Raw genomic sequence first — 17184 nt, forward strand, 5'->3', positions numbered from 1 at the left:
TATTCGCTTACAAGATTTTTTTAGCAAAATTTCCGCTTGGCCTTTATTAAGTACAGCCATTTCAATGTCTCGTGCTACGCAGGCGGGAAACCAATGTTCTTGGCAGTATCATCAGTAATGAAATCACAATAAATGGATCACCCGATGTTATTATTCCGGCGTTGTTGTTGATCATGTAAAGTTTTCTCCTTAAGAAAAATGTGCTTTCTACATGATTAAATAGCCACTATATGGTTATCATTAAACTAACACAAAAAATTATCACAGTTTGAAAGAGATGCAAATGCAAACGGAATGAAAACGATGCCAGGACAGAGTCTGGTTTCGTGAATATGTATCATCTATAATCACAGTGTCAAAACCCTCAAAATCCCCGCTTGCAACACTATCTCTTTATAAAATATACTCGAAACCAAATTGATGGTTCTGTAAGACACTTGCTGCCAAGTTTTGTAAATATAAACTAAGCAGTTGTAGGATGATGAAATAATTTTCTTTCCAGAAGTTACTGACTTAGTTCTAATCAAAACAACTTTGAAAAAAAAAAAAATTCTTTTCTTCAGATCTTCATAGAGTTTGGAATGACCTGCTGGCCCATGGACTGGATAACAGTAGGCGTATTTGGCGGCAGGAATTTTACTCTGATGAAATACAATTCCTCAACCAAATTCTGTCGAAAAAAAATAAACCGTAATCTCTCGGACTTCTGAAATGTGTTTCCTTCGGGATTCAGGCACTTTTTCGTGTTCGCACACCGAGGATTGACTGCACGTAACACATGTCACACACGAGGCCCTTTGAATCGATAGATCGGAATCCAATCGATCATACGGAACCGCTCAAAACACGACGGTGTGAAAAATAAACATTACCACACCCCCCATCGAAACGATAAAATAACCGTTAAGCAACATTTATAGCATGAGAAAGAGGATCCATAAAAAAAGGAACACGATACCATCATTATCGGAGTAATACAGATAACCATCATAAGTCAAATGAAAAGAAAAATAGAGAATAAAATTCCCACTTTGTTCAATAAACATTTTGACAGCAGCAAATTTTCTAGATAAATAAGCCTAAAACAAGCATTAACTGTTAAGGAGTGAGAGGAGAATATTAAAAAAAAATGGCATCTCCCTCTCTCTCTGACGTGGGCTTTTATCAGCCTCATCTTAGACCTCCTTAAATTCAATTTAAGGGTTTCTTTTCTTTCTCTCCAATAGACAAGATCCAATCTCCTAAAATTTCATTCTTTTATATATATATATATCCGTTTTTTTCCCCTTTTTAAATCCTATTTCAATCGGATTTTTCCCTCCCCAGAATTCAGGAGAAACACGAGATAAAAAAAAAAATCCCTTCTTTTTCTTTCTCTACTAAAAATGTGACACTTCGAAGCCATTTTTCATTTCATACAATTTCAAGTATTCTTTTTAAATTGCTAGATTCTGTTCCTGGGATTCTTAGAAGAATTTCTTTTTTTTTTCCTGGGAATTTCAATTGGAACGAAATACGTTCCGGGGACGGTTAATATTACGTTAAATTTATTTCATTCATTTTTTTCTTCTTCTTCTTCAGAGTGATTGATTTGCTTCTTTTCTTTCAATAAGAAAGAAAAATAAGAAAGAAAAAATATCTGAATTTAAATTTTTTTGAAACTGAAAACTAGAATTTATTATTTATTGTTTATATATATATATATATGTTAGAACGGTATTGGTCACGTGACTTTTATCTCATTTAAATTTTTTTTTTTTATTGTAGATAGGATTTTTTTAGAAGATAAATGGATTTCTCTTTTAAGATTACTACGGATTCGTGGATGTATATTCCTGACAGACGCTGGAATATCTTCTGATGTGTCAGAGATGTTTGTTTCCGGGGGGGCTTATGGGTAATGCGTTCTTATTATAGGACTGCGAAATCCTTTTTTATGTGGTAAGCTCAATGATGATTGACAGGAAACCGCAAGGAATGAAATGAAACCCCCAGAGATGTGACTGGAAAGACCTAAAAATATAGAAGAGGGATCGGAAAAATATAGAATGAGGAATTGAGCCGGAAAATAGAAAAAGGGCAATCAAAGAGCATGAGGAAGAACGAGACAGATACGGGGGGGGGGGGAGGACTTGAAAAATAATAGATAAAATTTAAGAAAAAAGAGGGGGCAAAAATGTGAAGATAAGAGAAAAAAGAAAGGCGAAGAGATAAATAAATAAAAAATATAAAGAAGGGGGGTAGGAATTGGAGATAAGAATAATAACAGAAATATATGAAGAATATGAATAGAGAAAAGAGAAAATATAGAGACAGGTAAAGCGAAAAAGAAGAGAGAGAGAGAGAGAGAGAGAGAAAAAGAAGAAATACAGAGATAGAAGAATTGACAAAAGAGGGGAGAGAGAGAGGAGGAAAATTTAGGGTGAGATTCATAGAGATAAAAGAAAAATAAAGGAGAGATATGAGAGAGATGAATAGAAAGAGGCAGAGATGCATAATAATAAAGACGAAAATAAAAAGGAAGAACGCGAAAAGATGTGAGAGAGATAAAAAAGGGAGTAAAATAGAGATATGAAGAGATGGTATTTTTTTTTTTTTCGGCCTGAAATATAATGAGAAATTGAATTTTCCGGATGTTAATGCCGAAACTGATATTTGGAAACAAAAGTGATTTGCCTCCTCCGGGAATCGATGCAAGGGGACCCCGGTTCGATTCCCGCAGGAGGCAAATCACTTTTCTTTCCAAATATCAGTTTCGGCATTAACATCCGGAAAATTGAATTTCTCAGTAAAATAGAGATAGGTTGGAAGAGGTAGAGAGACATAGAGAAGGAGAAACAAATAAACAGAAAACGACAGAAGAAAAAAAAAGAGAGATAAATACATAGAGAGATACAGAGGAACATAAAGAAACAAAGAGGAAGATACAGATATATATATATAAAAGAGGAAAAATGTAGACAAATATATGGAGAAACACAGAGAAAGAGAAATATGAAAGCCATAGAAAAAAAGAGACAGAAAGTGAGAGATAGGTATAAAGAGAGACAGAGAAAGAAAAATGGAATAGAAGGAGAGATAGAGAGGAAGGAGGAAAAAAAGGGGGAAGATAAAAGAGTTAAAGAGTGAGAAACAGATAGAAATAGAAATAAAAGAGAAATGAGAAAATATATGAGAATAGAAAGATAAATAGAAAAGAGGAAGAAGGAAAGAAGAAAGGTTGTGGAAAGAATTCCGCGCAAAAATAGAGATAGAAACAGAGATAAGTAGAAAGAAAGGGAAAAACCAGGAAGGAAAAGAAACAAAGAACTGTAAAAGTCTATTATGACGACGATTCGCAATCAGAAGGGAAACTGTCGTTATAACGGAATTCTCGTTATAAACGAATGTTTTTTTTTAAATATAAATGGGGAAACATATAAATGAGGGGAAAGTAAACCAGATAAATTTACCTTTATTGTCCTTTTATTTTGAATTACCTTTACTGAATTATTTTCTCAGCCACCTCGTAGGGCATTTTGCCTGTTGTGGCGTTGTATTTGTATTTGTATAAAATTATGAACTTTGTGGGATGCAGCAGTTTCTACAACTGCAGTATTCGTTGCACAGAAAAAGTGGCCAGTAACATCTGAGGCAGAAAAAATGATTAGGATCTGTGTACAGTTAGGAAAGATTCCCAGAAAGAAGTGGGAGGATTTTTTCAAGGTAAATAACAACGATGTCAAAACCAGAGGTCGTGCCCCAACAAACCTACAGATAAAATCGTGTGTTTTTCCACTTCCTAAATAGATAACAAGGTGGTAAGATACATCATGTAGGCAATCTATAGGGTACTGACATGCCCTTTTTGGTAAACACCTATGAATGGAGAGAAGAGATTCAAGAAAATACCACTCATTACAGACCATTTCGTGTGTAATTCTTACAGAAAAGGAAAGGAAGACTCTTCTTTTCGAGAATTTCCGTTGTCGTTATAACGAATGTGTTCCGATTTCCATTCATAAGTAACTCGCCACAAGCGGATATTTTGTGTATATTTCACATTATCTGTTTGAAAATTACTTGCGAATCACTCGTGATAGCGTGATTCTCATTATAAGCCGCACTCGTTATAACGGACTTTTGCTATATCCGCTCTGTTTCTTTGTGTGTGATAAATTTTATCGTATCACGATCTATCTCGGGAATTCCCCCATCAACGATTATTCGAATAATGAATATCACGACAGCGTACACCACAACAACGAAACAAACAACTATTCACATCATTCATTGAAACAAACGCAATAGAAGGAGCTCATGCACAATCATCACTCTAACATTAAAAAACCAACAAAACACCACCACACATTCAAAAGCCAAAAATACGTTCAATATGAAACAAATAGAATCAAAAAAAGAGCCATCTATCGTCCATATTCTTCTTCTTCAAGTAGTCCGTCCGGCAGTGAACAAACACGGAACCCGAAATTTCCGTTCTTTACGGACGGAAAGCAATTTCCCCTTGAAGAGATGATCGAGAAATGGCCATCAAACCCATCGTGGCGCTAAATGGAAGCGAAAATGGACGCTTCTTTCTCTCTCTCTCTCTCTTGAGAACCACCGTCATTATAACCGGGCGATATTACTACTCGAAAGATGGAGAAATTGTTGGTCAATTCGAGCATGTGGAACATTACAGAAAAGAGCAGCAGCAGTCAATGAATGAAAACTCCACAGAGAAATGACTGCTCAAAAGGTATATATATATGAAAAAAAAAATTGCTTCCCAAGAAGATTGCTTTCAGAGCGATTGGAACGCTAATGGCGCACAGACACGGAACGATTGGCGGCCGGCCGGCCCTCCCTCCCTTCAGCAGTGCTATTATCGAAGCCCCCGTGTCTTCAAGGGCAGTCGGTAGATTAAAAAACATTGGGAGAGTAAGCGGCGTCCGCTCGATGAGGGCCCCCCCCCCATTAAGGAATTCCCTGGAGAATGGGAGCGAAAATGTGTGCCCCCGTCATTTTTAATACTGCTATATCATGCATGCTTAACCTGTGGCTCTCATTTGGTGTGTGTGGCCCGTGACAAATAGCTATACAACTGAAGTGGCCCGTGGCACGTTTCCAGGTCATTTAAGCTGGCAACGGTACTTATCCAGATCATTTAAGCAATACTAAGCACATCTCTAAATCACTTGAGCGATCCGCAGCACATTTCCGATTCCCTGAAGCGACCCTCCGCACATTTCCAATTCCCTAAAGCGACCCTCAGCACATTTCCAATTCCCTAAAGCGACCCTCAGCGCTCTCCAATTATTCCCTATAGTGACCATAAACGCATTTCCAATTCCCTAAAGCGACCATCAGCACATTTCCAATCCCTAAAGCGACTCTCAGCAAATTTCCAATTCCCTAAAGTGACCCTCAGCACATTTCCAATTCCCTAAAGCGACTCTCAGCACTTTCCAATTATACCCTATAGCGACCCTCAGCCCATTTCCAATTCCCTAAAGCGACTCTCAGCACTTTCCAATTATACCCTATAGCGACCCTCAGCACATTTCCAATTCCCTAAAGCGACTCTCAGCACTTTCCAATTATACCCTATAGCGACCCTCAGCACATTTCCAATTCCCTAAAGCGACTCTCAGCACTTTCCAATTATACCCTATAGCGACCCTCAGCACATTTCCAATTCCCTAAAGCGACTCTCAGCACTTTCCAATTATACCCTATAGCGACCCTCAGCACATTTCCAATTCCCTAAAGCGACTCTCAGCACTTTCCAATTATACCCTATAGCGACCCTCAGCACATTTCCAATTCCCTAAAGCGACTCTCAGCACTTTCCAATTATACCCTATAGCGACCCTCAGCACATTTCCAATTCCCTAAAGCGACTCTCAGCACTTTCCAATTATACCCTATAGCGACCCTCAGCACATTTCCAATTCCCTAAAGCGACTCTCAGCACTTTCCAATTATACCCTATAGCGACCCTCAGCACATTTCCAATTCCCTAAAGCGACTCTCAGCACTTTCCAATTATACCCTATAGCGACCCTCAGCACATTTCCAATTCCCTAAAGCGACTCTCAGCACTTTCCAATTATACCCTATAGCGACCCTCAGCACATTTCCAATTCCCTAAAGCGACTCTCAGCACTTTCCAATTATACCCTATAGCGACCCTCAGCACATTTCCAATTCCCTAAAGCGACTCTCAGCACTTTCCAATTATACCCTATAGCGACCCTCAGCACATTTCCAATTCCCTAAAGCGACCCTCAGCACATTTCCAATTCCCTAAAGCGACTCTCAGCACTTTCCAATTATACCCTATAGCGACCCTCAGCACATTTCCAATTCCCTAAAGCGACCCTCAGCACATTTCCAATTCCCTAAAGCGACCCTCAGCACATTTCCAATTCCCTAAAGCGACCCTCAGCACATTTCCAATTCCCTAAAGCGACCCTAAGCGCATTTCCAAATCACTTGATCGACCCGCAGCACACCTCTAGTTTACTTAACGGGCACGTGATACATTTGCTAGTTATTTAAAAGACATACATTTCCAAAACGCGGCACACTTCGAGATCACTCAAGCGACCCCAAGCAAATTTCCAAATAACTTGAGCGACCCGTGGCACACCTTTAGTTCATTTGAGTGACACGTGATACATTTGCAGATTATTTAAGTGGCTCACAGCACACTTTCAGATCATTTAAGGGGTCATTCAAGTATTACGTCAGAATCGAGGGGGGGGGGGTTCGGATTTGCTGACTATTGATGACAAGGGAGGGGGGGGGGAGGGGGTTTGAAGGTTGCTTACGTCATCAACCATCCCTTTTTTGAAGATGTGAAACATTCTAAGCTGCTGACGTGGGGGGGGGGGGGTCAAAAATGGCTGAAAATCTGCTTACGTAATACTTGAATGGCCCCTAAGCAGTTTACTTAAGCGCCCGGCTGCATTTTTATAGATCACTTAAGTTCTTGGAACTACGTTCTTAGAACATATACGGATCACTTAAATTTTCCGCGGCACATTTCAAGTCCACTTAAACTGCCCATGGACTCAAGCAGTCCCCGCCACACTTCCAGATCACCTGAGTGACTCGCGGCACATTTTCAGGTCCCCTAAGTGACTAGCAGCACATTCCCAGATGGCTCAAGTGGCGCTATTAACACTTTCAGGTCACCTGAGTGATTTGCGGCACATTTCCAGATGACTCGAGTGGCCTGCGGCCCACTTTCAGGTCACCCACGGCACAGTTCCAAATTACTCAAGTGGCCCTAGGAACACTTTCAGATTTGAGTGACTCACGGCACATTTTCAGATAACTAAAGTGGCCTTAGGAACAATATCGGGTCACTCGAGCTACTCGCGGTGCATTTACAATTGACTCAAGTGGCCCTAGGAACACTTTCAGATCCCCTGAGTGACTCGCGGAACATTCGCAGATAACTCAAGTGGCTCGCGGCACCTTTCCAAACCAATGAAGTGGCCCACACCACCCAAAAGAGCTGAACACCCTGGATGCTATATGATGATGGTGGTTCGCTTCGACCGACGATCCGTTATTTTATGTTTCCCCCCGAGACTTTGACAGGACTCACCGTATCCCTGTGTCCTTCCAGCGCGGCAATCCTGAGCGCTGTCTTGCCGTCGTGAGCGCGATGGTCGATCATCGATGGCGTGTGTTCCAGAAGCTTTTCGACCAGACTCGTGTGGCCCTCCTGAGCGGCGAGTATCAATGGTATCCTGCCGTCGTTGTCGACCTCCGTGATGCGGGCGCCGGCTTCCAGGAGCAGTTCGCAAGCGTCCGCGTGCCCTTCGAAGGAAGCGTAGTGGAGCGGCGTCCAGCCGCCGTTGTCCCGGTGCATCTCGTCCAGGCCGCGATCGAGCAACTGCCGGACAGTGTCGGGGTTACCCTGGGCCGCTGCTATGGACAGGACGGTCCTGCCCTCGGCGTCTATCGTGTCCACGGCGGCGCCCCAGAACAGGAGCAGGCTCACGACCGAGGGGTGGCCCATGGAAGCGGCGGCAACCAGCGGAGTCCGGCCGCTGTTGTCGGTGTGGTCAACATCTGCATCGTTTTCCAACAGCAGCTCGCAGACCTGAAATATGAATAAAACATGAAAACACAACATGTCAAGCCGGATATTATACAGCCGGGAGTGCACAACCCTTCTCGGTCTGCGGGACAGATATGTGGTAATTCTGCCGCTCGCGGGATAGAAACTTGCATAATAGGGTGGCCATATGACCTGTATTTTACGGGATTTTTTGTAAAATGGTCCGTTTGTGTTGACTGTGATTGGCAACTTTACTTGAATAGAAATTTTTTAACTTGGCAACTTTACTAGCCTCATTCAATTTTTATTTTGGCTGTAAGTGTGGACTTGAAGTTGCCATAATTTTCCGTCATCGGCGATTTTTGAGCAACTTGTGCGATAGTTATTTATCAACTCTACTTTTCTCCGACAATTTTTTTTTTGGCTGTAATTGGCAACTTTACCTGCCTTATAAAATTTTTTTTTTGGCTGTCATTGGAGACTTGCAGAATCCATCATTTTTCGACATCGGCGATTGTTTAGGAATTTTAGCAAAAGTAATTTATCAACTCATTTGACTTCGACAATTTTTTTTTTTTTTTTTTGGCTGCCATTGGCAACTTGCCTCACACACTTTTTTTTTTTTTTTTTTTGCTGTAAATGAAGCCTAGCTATAATTTTCCACCATTGGTGATTTTCAGCAATTTTAGCAATAGTTATTTAGGCACTTTACTTGTCTTTGAATTTTTTTTTTGTTCGCTGCAATTGGCAATTTTCTTGCCGAAGAAAAAAATTTTTGGCTCTTTTTTTTTTTTTTGGTTGAAAATTGGAGACGTGCTGTAGCCGTCATTTTCCGTCACTGATGATTTCACTCTTAGCAATAGTTATTATGGCAGAATCATTTTCCTCATTGGCTATTTTGAGCAATTTCAGCAATAGTTATTTATCAACTTCATTTGCCACTAACAATTTTTTTGGCTGCAATTGGCAACATACTTGCCTTTTTTGCTATAATTAGTGATAATCTATATGATTCCAGATTTAATGTATTTTTATTGAGGTTAAGCATTTGTCGTGTTGTGTGTATTGACAACCGGGACCCATTTTGCGGGCCGAATGGAATGTCTTGGCGTGCCGCATTCTGCCCGTTGGTCGTAGGTTGTGCATCCCCCAGTTGTACAGGAAAAAGATGGAAGAAAATTGGCTGTTTTTTTTCTGCAGCCATTATCTCACCTCGCTGTGCCCTTCAAAAGCTGCGACCAATAGCGGCGTCATCCCGTCTTTGTCCCTGTGGTCGACTTCGGCCCCACGTTCCAGGAGCAAACTGACGACTTTGGCGTGGCCCTCCGAGGCCGGGACGCACAGCGCGGCCACGGACAGAGCCGTGCGGCCGTCGCTGTCCTCGTGGTTGATTTCGGCGCCGTGATCGAGGAGCTGCTGAACGATTTCGGTGTGGCCCATGTAGGCGGCCGCTATCAAAGCGGTACGGCCTTCGTGGTCCACTTGGTTGACCCAGGCTCCGTGCGTCAGCAGTCGCGTCACGATGTCTTCGTGCCCGCTCCAGGCTGCGGCTCTCAGCGCCGTCCGGTTCTCGCTGTCCGCCAGATCGACTTGGGCACCCTGTTCCAGCAGAACATTCACCACCTGCAATAACAAACAAATTAATAATCACCAAAAAAAGAGGTTTTTTTGCATAATGTCACATGTATGTGGTCTCTATGAATTTCAATGCTGCTACTAGTTCACCAAACACCAACTCTGGCCATATCGCTGTATCGCAATTTACTGCCATTAATGAGATCGGTTGGAAATGAAGGCGCCATCTATCGGTGATCACCTCAAATTCTCTAAGGAAAATATCTTATCTATATCCCCCTCGGGTTTGAACCTGGGATCGTGACAGCAACCTTCTCGATGGTAGACGAGCATCATTTTCAATGCTGCGTGCAACAAACTTCATATACTTTCCCTTTTGCATGAATAAAAACTGGTGAAATCAAATCGAAAACTCCATCAAGAATGATACTAGGTGCCAAGTTCATCAGGCCATAAAAGTGAATAGTCATTGCCCAAGATAACGCGATTAACGCAAAAAACATCTAATGTCTATGAATAACGCATATAATAGCTAAAATTTGGAAAACCCGCGCGTAGGCAGAGATAGACTTGAAAGTCTGGGGGGGGGCACGATGATTGCTGGGGGGGGGGGGGGGGGTGATGATGTCAATTCATACATATACGCAAATACATTAGATCAGTAGGCTTTACTTTGACGCTGGGGGGGGGGGGACCCCCGTATCTCCGCCCACGAACCAGTGTGAAGTATCCAAAGTCTAACATCCACGAGTAAAATATCCAACGTTAAGGAATAACGCGCAAAATTACTAAAGTTTGGGAAACACTCGTAAATTATCCGCATTAGCACTCTGACAATCACCCGCAAATCATTCGTTATATCGAGATTCTCGTTATAAGCCGTACGCGTTTATATAACGGACTTTTACTGCATCCGAGGTATTGTAATAACACGAAATTTTTCCGAGGTATAGGAACAACGCGCCTTAAGTATCCATGTTTTTCTAGGTATATCACGTGGAGAATAGCCAAGGGTTAGGAATAAAGCGAAGAAGATATCCAAGGTCTAGGAATTCAGGAAAGTATCTAAGGTCGAAAAATATCCGAGGTACAGGAATAGCGAGCTTAAAGTACTTATTTTTTTCTGCGGTATCGCACGGAAAATATATTGAGGTCTAGGAATAACGCGAAAATATCCACAGTCTAGGAATACAGGAAAATATTCAATGTCGAGGGATAACGCAAAAAATATCCGAGGCATGGGAATAACGAGCCTGAAGTATCCATATTTTTCTGGGAACAACGTGGGAAAATATCCTAGGTTTACGAATCGTGTAAATACAAAAATATCCTAGGTGTAATAATCACCTGAAAAATATCCGTTGTCCTCAGAACCCTAGAATTAATATCCACGTTTAAAGTAATAGGTAAGTATGAATTATGTCCTGTATTTTTTAATTATATCACTAGTATCACCTGCATTGCTAACCCCTCGCGGAATCCCTAGCAATGCCTTTAGAAAACCCACGAAGTTCCCACAGAACCACGGTTAACAAACATTGCTCTAGTCCAGTGTTTCTTAACCTTTATTTGCCCGTGGCCCCCTTTGAACCATTTTTTTTTCTCGTGGCCCCCCGCCTTACCCTGAGGAAAATACAGTTATAAATTCAACTCCCATCTAGAAGCAAGATCCTTTATACGTGTTGAAATAATTGTTTCATTGAATTTATACTGAACGAAAATTTTGCAAAGAAAATTGGCATCCAGACAACTGGCCTAGAATTTATTGATCCCCCCCCCCCACTAGTCCGAGTTCTATCAGAACCGTCTCAACGCCCCCCCCCCCCCCCCCAGGCAAAGTGATGCTATGTTAGTCCCATACTTAGCTGGAAATAAACAGCCTACACATTTCCTATTTATTTTCAAAATTTATTGTACCATACAAATATCATAATGTCCCTACCTTACTTATGGACATGAAGGCCCCGGGCATGACCCCTCACAAGAGTGGGACAGTCAGAGCTGCATCCCGGGGGCCTGATATGGTTTTCATCATTTTTTGTTTTTCACACTATAATTCAATATAGAGAAGGGGGTCTGTGAAAAATCTAGCCAGGGACCTGCAAAAAACTTCATCCTAGGGAACTTGTTGCAAAATGTAGGCGGTGAGACCCGGGTAGGTCCATGCTTTAAGACGGCCCTGGTTTTATGGGTGGTTTTGTTGGATTCTGTAAGTGTATAGTCACTAATATAAAAGATTTATTTCTTCACACCTTAATTTTTCTTCTCAGCTCTCTGCAGCCCTTCAAACCACCTGTCATGGCCCCATTTTCCATTTTCTTCCGTGGCCCCCTTGAGGTATCCCAGTACCACTAGGGGGCCATATGGCCCCCGGTTGAGAACCACTGCTCTAGTCTGCATGAAGACTTTAAATCAGCGGTTATCAACCTTTTCTGACTCGCGGAGCCCTTTTCAGTGCGTAAGTTTCTATGGCGGAGCCCCGTTGGACTCGAGCTCTTTTTAGATTTAATTTATATGGACGGAACCCTTTTTATAGGCCTCATTTTTCATTTATTATCAAATTGACTGATTTATTTTATTTTATTCGAGTGCACGCGGAGCCCCGGTCAAGAACCGCTGCTTTAAATCATAGTTTCCCAAACCTTTTGTTCCATCGCCCCCCCCCCCTTCTTCAAAATGTTTTTGTTCTCATCGCCCCCAACTCAACCCAACTCATAGGATCCTATACTAATCCCATAGCTTGTACCGCCCCCCACGGGATCATTCCATCGCCTCCCCCAGGGGGCCGATATCGCCCTCTTTGGGAAACACTGCTATAATTCAAGAGTAAACTAAAATGTGTCACAAAAAAATATCGAGGAAAAACAGGTCGCGGTAGTTCACCCGAGAGAAACTAATCAATACACCAGAACTCGTTAACAGCGGAATTGAAAATAAAGAACCAAGAACAAAATAACAAGAAAGAAGTCCTTCAAGAAGCGACATTAATTCACGGTAATACGATACGGCGCAATATCCTTTTTGATTCGTTTCCACTCGAACTCCTACGACAACGAACCCGAAGACAAATGGGTTCAAGTTGCAGAGGCGTACGTACGCGTACACAGAGAGAGGAAGACGCAAATAAGGTCCATTCGTCTGCAATGTTTGGTCATCAGGGAGATAAAGCGTCACATCGCGATCATGACGATAATCATAAAAACTTAATATGAACAAAAAATAGAGAGGAAACTTAATTGTATAACACACTCAGGCTGGAGCGCTGCCAGTTCTCGGATCGAAACAAAGAAAAGTCGCATTCAAAAAGGAAGATAGAGAGTGACACTTCAAATTAAAGTGGATTGTCTCGAAGAGGCGTAATAAAAGCGCCATCTTTTTTTTATTTATCCTTTGAGCTCCATGAATAATAACAAAGTAGTGATAATAGCAGTTAATTAATTTATGGGTACTCGACGGCGCGGGGTCTCGTTCCCGCCTGATGGAGGATATTGCATGCAAATGCTCTCAACCCATGGACCGCGGGTCGAATGTGCCCCCCCCCTGTAGTTATGTGATGTGGCTGGGCCCCGCGATTTCAAACATAATTCTTTTAAAAAAATGAACTAAGCATCACATTTGCAGATCAATAAGGTGTGGCCCTTCTCTACTTCCCGTCATTGGACGTGTTTTTTAAAACAATTTTAGTAATTTTACAAACTTTCGACGATTTGATTAGCAACTTTACTTGATTTTGACAATTTTTTTTGGCTCCACCTTTGACGTTGGGGGGGGGGGGCAATGCACCCCGACGCCACCCCCCCCCCCGTGACTCCACCCGTGGTGCGAACCTCTCTTCCTTCACCCCTATGCGATTTTTACTTCCCAGTCGAAATCCTTGTATACCGCGTACCTCTTCGTCCTATTATATGTTCAGCCAGCCTTTTCTTCCTCTGTCTCGTTCCTCGAGTATGTGCGGTGTAGAACAAAACAATATAACTGTTTTCGTCGCTAATTTCTATTATACACTCCCGAACTTCTTGGTCGCCCCACTATTTGCGCTTATCACGGGCCTTAAACACTACTCATAAACATTTGAACTCATAAACTTCGAATTCTATTCATTTTCCCGTACCGATATCTTTCGTATAGAAGAGAAATGCACATAAATATTGCTTGAACACTGACACATTTGCTGCCGCCACCTACTGAATAAAAACAAAACTATCTGTTATAGTTTCTAACATAAAATCGGTTGTTTGTTTTAAACCAACGTGCAGCACGAAAATGAACTAAATGCGGTATGGAATTAACTATTTCTTATTTTTATGCTGCATACCGGTGTATATTTTATGCGCCAAAAAATACCGGTTATTAACTTTTTATGTTCGCTGCCAAATCCTTTTTCGTAAACGCCAAAAATATATTAACCGGTATTTTGGAGTATACAATGAACACCATATACAGCATAATATATATATAAGTTCGTAGAAACTTTAAAAATTCATAAAAACCCGAAAAATAAGCGGAATAAAAAACGGTTTGCAGGGTTAGCATCGCTAGGCCACAGGATTTTAAAAAAAAAACAGCCGATAGGTGGCGCTGACGAACACAAGTCAAAGAAAAGATTAGCAAATAACGAACAGAATGCCTCCAAATCGTTTATTACAGCAGTATGTGTTCCACATGACCACCACCAGCACCACAGGGGATGATAAGACATTGCAGGCGAGTCACAAATCAAGCAACGATAGCGTGCAGCAGCAGTGAGGTAGTGGTCATGTGGAACACATACTGCTGTAATAAACGATTTGGAGGCATTCCGTTCGTTATTTGCGTATCTTTTCTTTGACTTGTATACGTCAGCGCCAGCTATCGGCTGTTTTTGTTAGCCTTTTTTTTCCTGTCAAAAAAATTCCCGTGCCCTAGTGATGCTAACCGTGTAAACCGTTTTTTATGAATTTCTAAAGTTTCTACGGACTTTTTGCCCACCCTGTATACATATGTGTGCGTGTGTATATAGTTTTATCCCACATATTGGTCATTGTCATGCTTCTCTTCGGTGTAAAACAATCACCACTCTATTTTAAGAATTATAGCAGATAGTTTTGGTTTTATTCAATAGGTGGCAGCAGGTTGCAAAGCTTAAAAATGCCTCTCGAATTTATGATAGCAAGCTACGAATACGAAATATTTATAGAAAAAGTTAAGGAATTTTCTTTCTAATATTTTCTTTCGCAAGTTCCAAATTATTTCTCCCCTTTATGCCGGTGAGCGAAAATATTCATCAAATTTCGCCGATCTGCAAGTAGAAGAAGGTTGAAGAACAAACACACTGAACACACTGCACAACCTCCAGCCCGCGGGTCAAAAGGTTCCATCCGACACACGGAAGGTGTTCCAGTAGAAAAGTATCAATACTTAAAACACGATAAATACCTCGGCTGACCATTTTTCGTTCATAAAAATCGGGATCCATATCGCCAATTATCACTAAACAATTGCCAAAGTCAAATAAAGTTGTCAACTTCAGAAACAAATAGTCAAAGGCAAGTAATTTTACCAATTAGAGCCAAAAAAATTGTCAAAAGCAAATAAAGCTGTCAATTACAACTAATAAAAATTGTAAAAGCCTGTTTCTGCCAAAATTTCTGTTTAAAAAAAAACGGTCAAAACAAAGGTTCAATTTACAGTGGAAAAAATTGTCAAGGGCAGATAAAGTTGCCATCTATCGCTACAATTGCTGAAAACTCGCTGCTGGCGGAAAATAGAGGCTATTGCAAAATCGCAACGATTAAAAATGCAATTCACCAAAATAAAAATACATGTAACAAATATATGTGAGATGAATACTATATTCAGGTGACCATAATTAATCATGACAGTCATAATTGTCATAATATGAAAATAATTCCTGATTTCAAAATTCCAGTAAGCCGCTTTAAAAATAAGGGAAAATACGGGAAATTTCATAAAGAGGTGGGGACGGCCAAATTATGGGAATGTCCCGTAAAATAAGTGTCTTACGGTCACCCCTGCGTGTACTACAACTTCTTACAAGTTTCTTCGAGCTGCAGAATTCCCACGGACTGAAAAGGTTGCACAAGCCCTTTATTGCCAACAGGTAATTTTAGTCATTGTCTTGAAATTCGACAATATAATGAATGCCCTACGAAAAAGGTTTCTCATGATCTCTCGTTTTTTATCAGTGAATTCGCGTTATTTCCCGGTTTGTCAGTCGCGTGTACTCGCCACACTATTCAAGAACCATGTTATACCATCAAATGAGGACGCGAAAGAGGGAAAATATTCATCTTTTTAAAACAAAAGTAATGCATTTTTCTTCCAAAATAAAAGGAAAAAATGCCTAAAGGGTATCTAAAATATGTTTGGACGTTCACTTCTTGTCGAGATGAGTTATCTTTGGAGAACAAACACCGCTTGACATGTTAAGATGATCGATGCACCGCCGAAGGAAAACAACAGTGAACCAACGTGGTGGCTTTCGGGAACTGAAAACCTGAATAACTTTCGTATCAGGGGTGGCTCCTGACGGAAGGCGCACCTCCCTGGAAAATTTTAAGTAATTAATTCAGTTCTTCAGATTGATTTTGACGTCACATAATACCATTAAACAACTTTTAATAGAATGGAATTTGATACAATTAGAAAATAATTATTTTCGGAACCATTGATTAAAAACAAAATGTGGCAACGTAAAATACGGATCATATGGTCAGCGCATATGTTTCTAAATACCAAGGTTCTGGAGCGCGTCCATCCTGAGCAGACAAGAGAGATTTTGGTAATGATACTGAAGCGGTTATATCTATTCTTCTGTATTTTATGTAATAATCCTATTCTATCTTTTAACTTCGGTGGGGCTTCTTCCAGGATTTTTTGACTTCAATTGGCACTGGATATTAGTGTCTTGGGGGTTTGGGTGGGGGCGCCCCTGGCTGCTGCTCGGGTCTGTGGGACCCTTCCGGTGATTGGCTGCCTGGGCGGAGGGGGGGGGGCTGCTGCCAAGCAGAAGACCAGGCCTTGCGCTTCAGAGGGTCGGGGGTGCCGGGGGGTGGCGCCCCGGACCGACACCCCTAATTCTCCCCAGCACGATCCAACCCACACGGGTAAAAGGCTTATATCCCGGGAGGGACAGAGCCTGGATCGTGTCTGGTCTGACGGATATTAGTGGGAGTGTTCCCCCTGGGGGGGATCAAAGATACTGTATTTAGTTATATGTTCTAATTTTGGGGGCCCTGAAATCATGAGGTTCATAGCAAATGTACCATTCGCCCATGTGTAAATCAGGCCCTGTTCGTATCATGATACAAATCAAAACAATTTTGGTTCTCCCCAAGAAGTTTTTTGTCGGGCCGCCTGTCTCGTATGTAAAGCATGTAAAAACCCACAATTTTCGAGTTATTCAATTGCATTTTTTGTCATTTTTAGCAGTGAAACATGGCTAGCGTACCCCCCAGCGCTTTTTTCCCACTGAATTATGAAGAAGCGAAAGATCAAGTATGAAAGAAATATTTTTGATAGATTTTTGTTTTTAGCCACCTGGGGAGTAA

General features: G+C 41.4%; 1 protein-coding gene across 2 annotated transcripts in view; it reads right to left on the bottom strand.

The window, feature by feature from the left end:
• LOC149070274 (uncharacterized) overlaps positions 1-17184 on the bottom strand; it is a 195935-nt gene that overhangs the window by 10968 nt on the left and 167783 nt on the right. For both annotated transcript variants that reach the window (XM_089250238.1, XM_089250239.1), the window contains exons 5-6: positions 9272-9682; positions 7601-8101 (exon numbers count right to left, since the gene is read on the bottom strand). In XM_089250238.1, coding sequence (XP_089106364.1) covers positions 7601-8101; positions 9272-9682 — 912 coding nt within the window. The remainder of the gene's footprint in view (positions 1-7600; positions 8102-9271; positions 9683-17184) is intronic.

The sequence above is a fragment of the Pholcus phalangioides genome, unplaced genomic scaffold (genome assembly GCF_987345545.1).
Source record: "Pholcus phalangioides strain wild (caught in Gottingen) unplaced genomic scaffold, Ppha-v1.0 ptg000022l_1, whole genome shotgun sequence".
NCBI lineage: Eukaryota > Metazoa > Arthropoda > Arachnida > Araneae > Pholcidae > Pholcus > Pholcus phalangioides.